Source organism: Etheostoma cragini, chromosome 14 (assembly GCF_013103735.1).
Source record: "Etheostoma cragini isolate CJK2018 chromosome 14, CSU_Ecrag_1.0, whole genome shotgun sequence".
NCBI classification, from domain to species: domain Eukaryota; kingdom Metazoa; phylum Chordata; class Actinopteri; order Perciformes; family Percidae; genus Etheostoma; species Etheostoma cragini.
The window spans coordinates 24,027,131-24,030,132 of record NC_048420.1 but is presented as its reverse complement, the minus strand read 5'-3'; the positions used below and the strand labels follow the sequence as shown (position 1 = coordinate 24,030,132).

Here is a 3,002-nt window from a genome sequence, read left to right as displayed (position 1 = left end):
CTGACGGGGGCAGGTCGTGGCTTCTTTTGTCACCGTTGTCGACCATAATGGTCGCCGCGGGAAAACACACAACCACCTGTAAGAATGTCATTCAGGCCGTCTGGCTTTGAGGAGTCGCGTCTTTCCTCTGATTTAATTTCCGTCCAATTACACGACAGAGAACCTGCAGACTGATGACGCCCTAACGACTTCACGCCATTTAAAGATCAACGCTCGCAGGTCGGGACGACAGGTGGGTGGTAACGAGCTACATTTACTCCCTTGCATTTAGTTGAGTATGTTGTTGAAAAAATTCTACTTCTAGGACTAGTTTTAAAATCACATTTTACTTTTACTTGGATAGATTAGTGAAGAAGAAGCCGTCATCCTCCGCTACATTGGGCTAACGTGAGCTCCTTACTTTTCTTTTTACTTAAATTTTTACCTTCTACTCGTCATTGCGCCCCCCCCCCCACCCCCGCTTATGCCTCAATTTAATGCTTTATTTTGACAGAGAGAGAGAGAGAGAGAGAGAGAGAGCGAGAGAGACAGAGAGAGAGAGAGAGAGAGACTTCCTCTAAAGGCTCTGCCACGTGTTTGTGGTGCAGCTTGCCTCTGGCCCCGCCTATATCATATACACCGATTTGATTGGTGCAGCTTGCCTCTGGCCCCGCCTACATCAGATACACTGATGTGATTGGTGCAGGTTGCCTCTGGCCCTGCCTACATCAGATACACTGATGTGATTGGTGCAGCTCGGCTACAAGGGTATAGTTAATGAGCAGCATTACTCGATGCCAGAGTGACTGAAAGTCTATTTTGCTTATCTATATATTTTTTATATATTATATTATATATATATATATATATATATTTGTCGGATTTTCATAATAATAATAATAATGTAATAATAATAATGTAATAATAATAATAATAATAATAATAATAATGTAATTATAATAATAATGTAATATTAATAATAATGTAATAATAATAATAATAATAATAATGTATACTTTATTAATCCTGCAAGGCGGAATTACAATGTACACTCTGTTGTTGTTACACACATTGCACACAGGCCTGAACTACAAACACATGCTCAGTACCCATACATGCACTAATGGAGAGATGGCCCATGGAAAGGCGCCCCGAGCAGTTGGGGGTTCGGTGCCTTGCTCAAGAGAACCTTGGCAGTGCCCAGGAGGTGAACTGGCATACCTCCAGCTACCAATCCACTACTGCCCCCCCTACAACGTATAAAAGAAAACGTCAGATTTCCCACTGTTTTTACTAATCTTGACCCCTTATGATGTCATACAGAGCCAGATTTCCCTTCATGGTCACCTGCTATGGCAGTGTTGACCTTACCAAGGGGGGGTTAGCCCCTCCTCTCTAGCGTAGCTCCCATGGCGCCATTTTAATGCTACGAAGCCATGAGCCGCCGTTAGCATCCCATAGACTCCCATTCATTTTGACGTCAAATTCACAGCGAATAACTTTACATCTGAAGCGTTTAAAGACTCTATTTGTTTGTTGTTTATTTCTAAAGAAACATAATGTATAAAAGGCTCCGTTACCTCGTAGCTCACGTTATGGCTCCGTAGCAGACGTTTTTATAAAAATAGGCTAATGACTTTGTCATAAACTTGACTTACCGTTGCATAGCCGAGCTGTTTAGGTTTAATTACTAATGCTAACAGGCATGTTAGTTAGCAGTAATTAGCCTGTGCCTATGTTAATGTTAACTAGCATGTTAGTTAGCAGTAATTAGCCTGTGCCTATGTTAATGTTAACTAGCATATTCGTTAGCAGTAATTAGCCTGTGTCTATGTTAACGTTAACTAGCATGTTAGTTAGCAGTAATTAGCCTGTACCTATATTAATGTTAACTAGCATGTTAGTTAGCAGTAATTAGCCTGTGCCTATGTAAATGTCAACTAGCATGTTAGTTAGCAGTAATTAGCCTGTGCCTATGTTAATGCTACGGAGCCATAATGTGACATACGAGGTAACGGAGCCTTTTGTACATTGTCTTGTTTCTTTAGAAATAAAAAACATAAAAATAGAGTCTTTAAACGCTTCAGATTTAACACCAAGTTATTTGGTGTTAAAGTGGCGTCAAAATGAATGGGAGTCAATGGGATGCTAACGGCGGGTGATGGCTTCGTAGCATCAAAATGGCGCCATGGGAGCTACGCTCAGAGAGGAGAGACTGACCCCCTTGTTAAAGCCTGGCGCACCTCCTGGGGGGCAGAGCGTCTCAGACAGAGGGTTATTACAGGTGCAGCAGCCATGGCTGTATGAGACATGTGTTTTTAAAGCATGTAAACACGTTAGTAGAAACCTAAACTACAACTATAAAGCTGTAAACTACATGTGATATGTCTCCTTTAAGGATTATAACTTTAACTATTCTCTTATTTTGAAAAGCTGTTTAGCAGTAATGCCGTCTATGAGAACTATCAGAATCAACATCTCCCTCTGGTCCTCCTCCTGCCTCTCCAAAGTCCTCGAAGGCCTCCAGAGAGGAGACACACCCTGGTGCACTCTGGGAATCGTAGTCCAGGAAGAAGGCCGATTGGCTGGCGCCCGGGCTCGCCGGCGGGGAGCTGAGCGGGGCGGTGAGCAGGGAGAGCTGCAGCTGGTCGATGGTGCTGGTGTTGAAAGAGAAGGGCTGTGATTGGTCGGGCGGGGAGTAAGATGGGGAGCCGGTTGCCACGGTTACGCCTCTGTAGGGAGCGGAGGGCGAGTTGACCTGAGAGTCGTCGGCGGTGAGGGAGCGTCTCAGTTTGGCCCGAGCGTTTTGAAACCACACCTGAGACAGAGAGAAAGAGAGAGTGTGTGTGTGTGTGAGAGTGTGTGTGTGTGTGATTGAATGTGTGAGTGTGTGTGTTTGTGTGAGTGTGTGTGAGAGTGTGTGTGTGCGTGTGTGTGAGTGTGATTGAATGTGTGAGTGTGTGTGTTTGTGTGAGTGTGTGTGAGATTGTGTGTGAGTGTGATTGAATATGTGAGTGTGTGTG

The 3,002-nt window shown here is 43.9% G+C and overlaps 1 protein-coding gene across 1 annotated transcript in view; it reads right to left on the bottom strand.

Annotated features, from left to right (window-relative positions):
• Window positions 1-2,416: 2,416 nt before the first annotated feature.
• Window positions 2,417-3,002, bottom strand: part of LOC117957211 — a 39,233-nt gene continuing 38,647 nt past the window's right edge. The window contains exon 20 of the mRNA XM_034892808.1: window positions 2,417-2,797. Within this exon, the coding sequence (XP_034748699.1) occupies window positions 2,417-2,797 (381 nt within the window). The remainder of the gene's footprint in view (window positions 2,798-3,002) is intronic.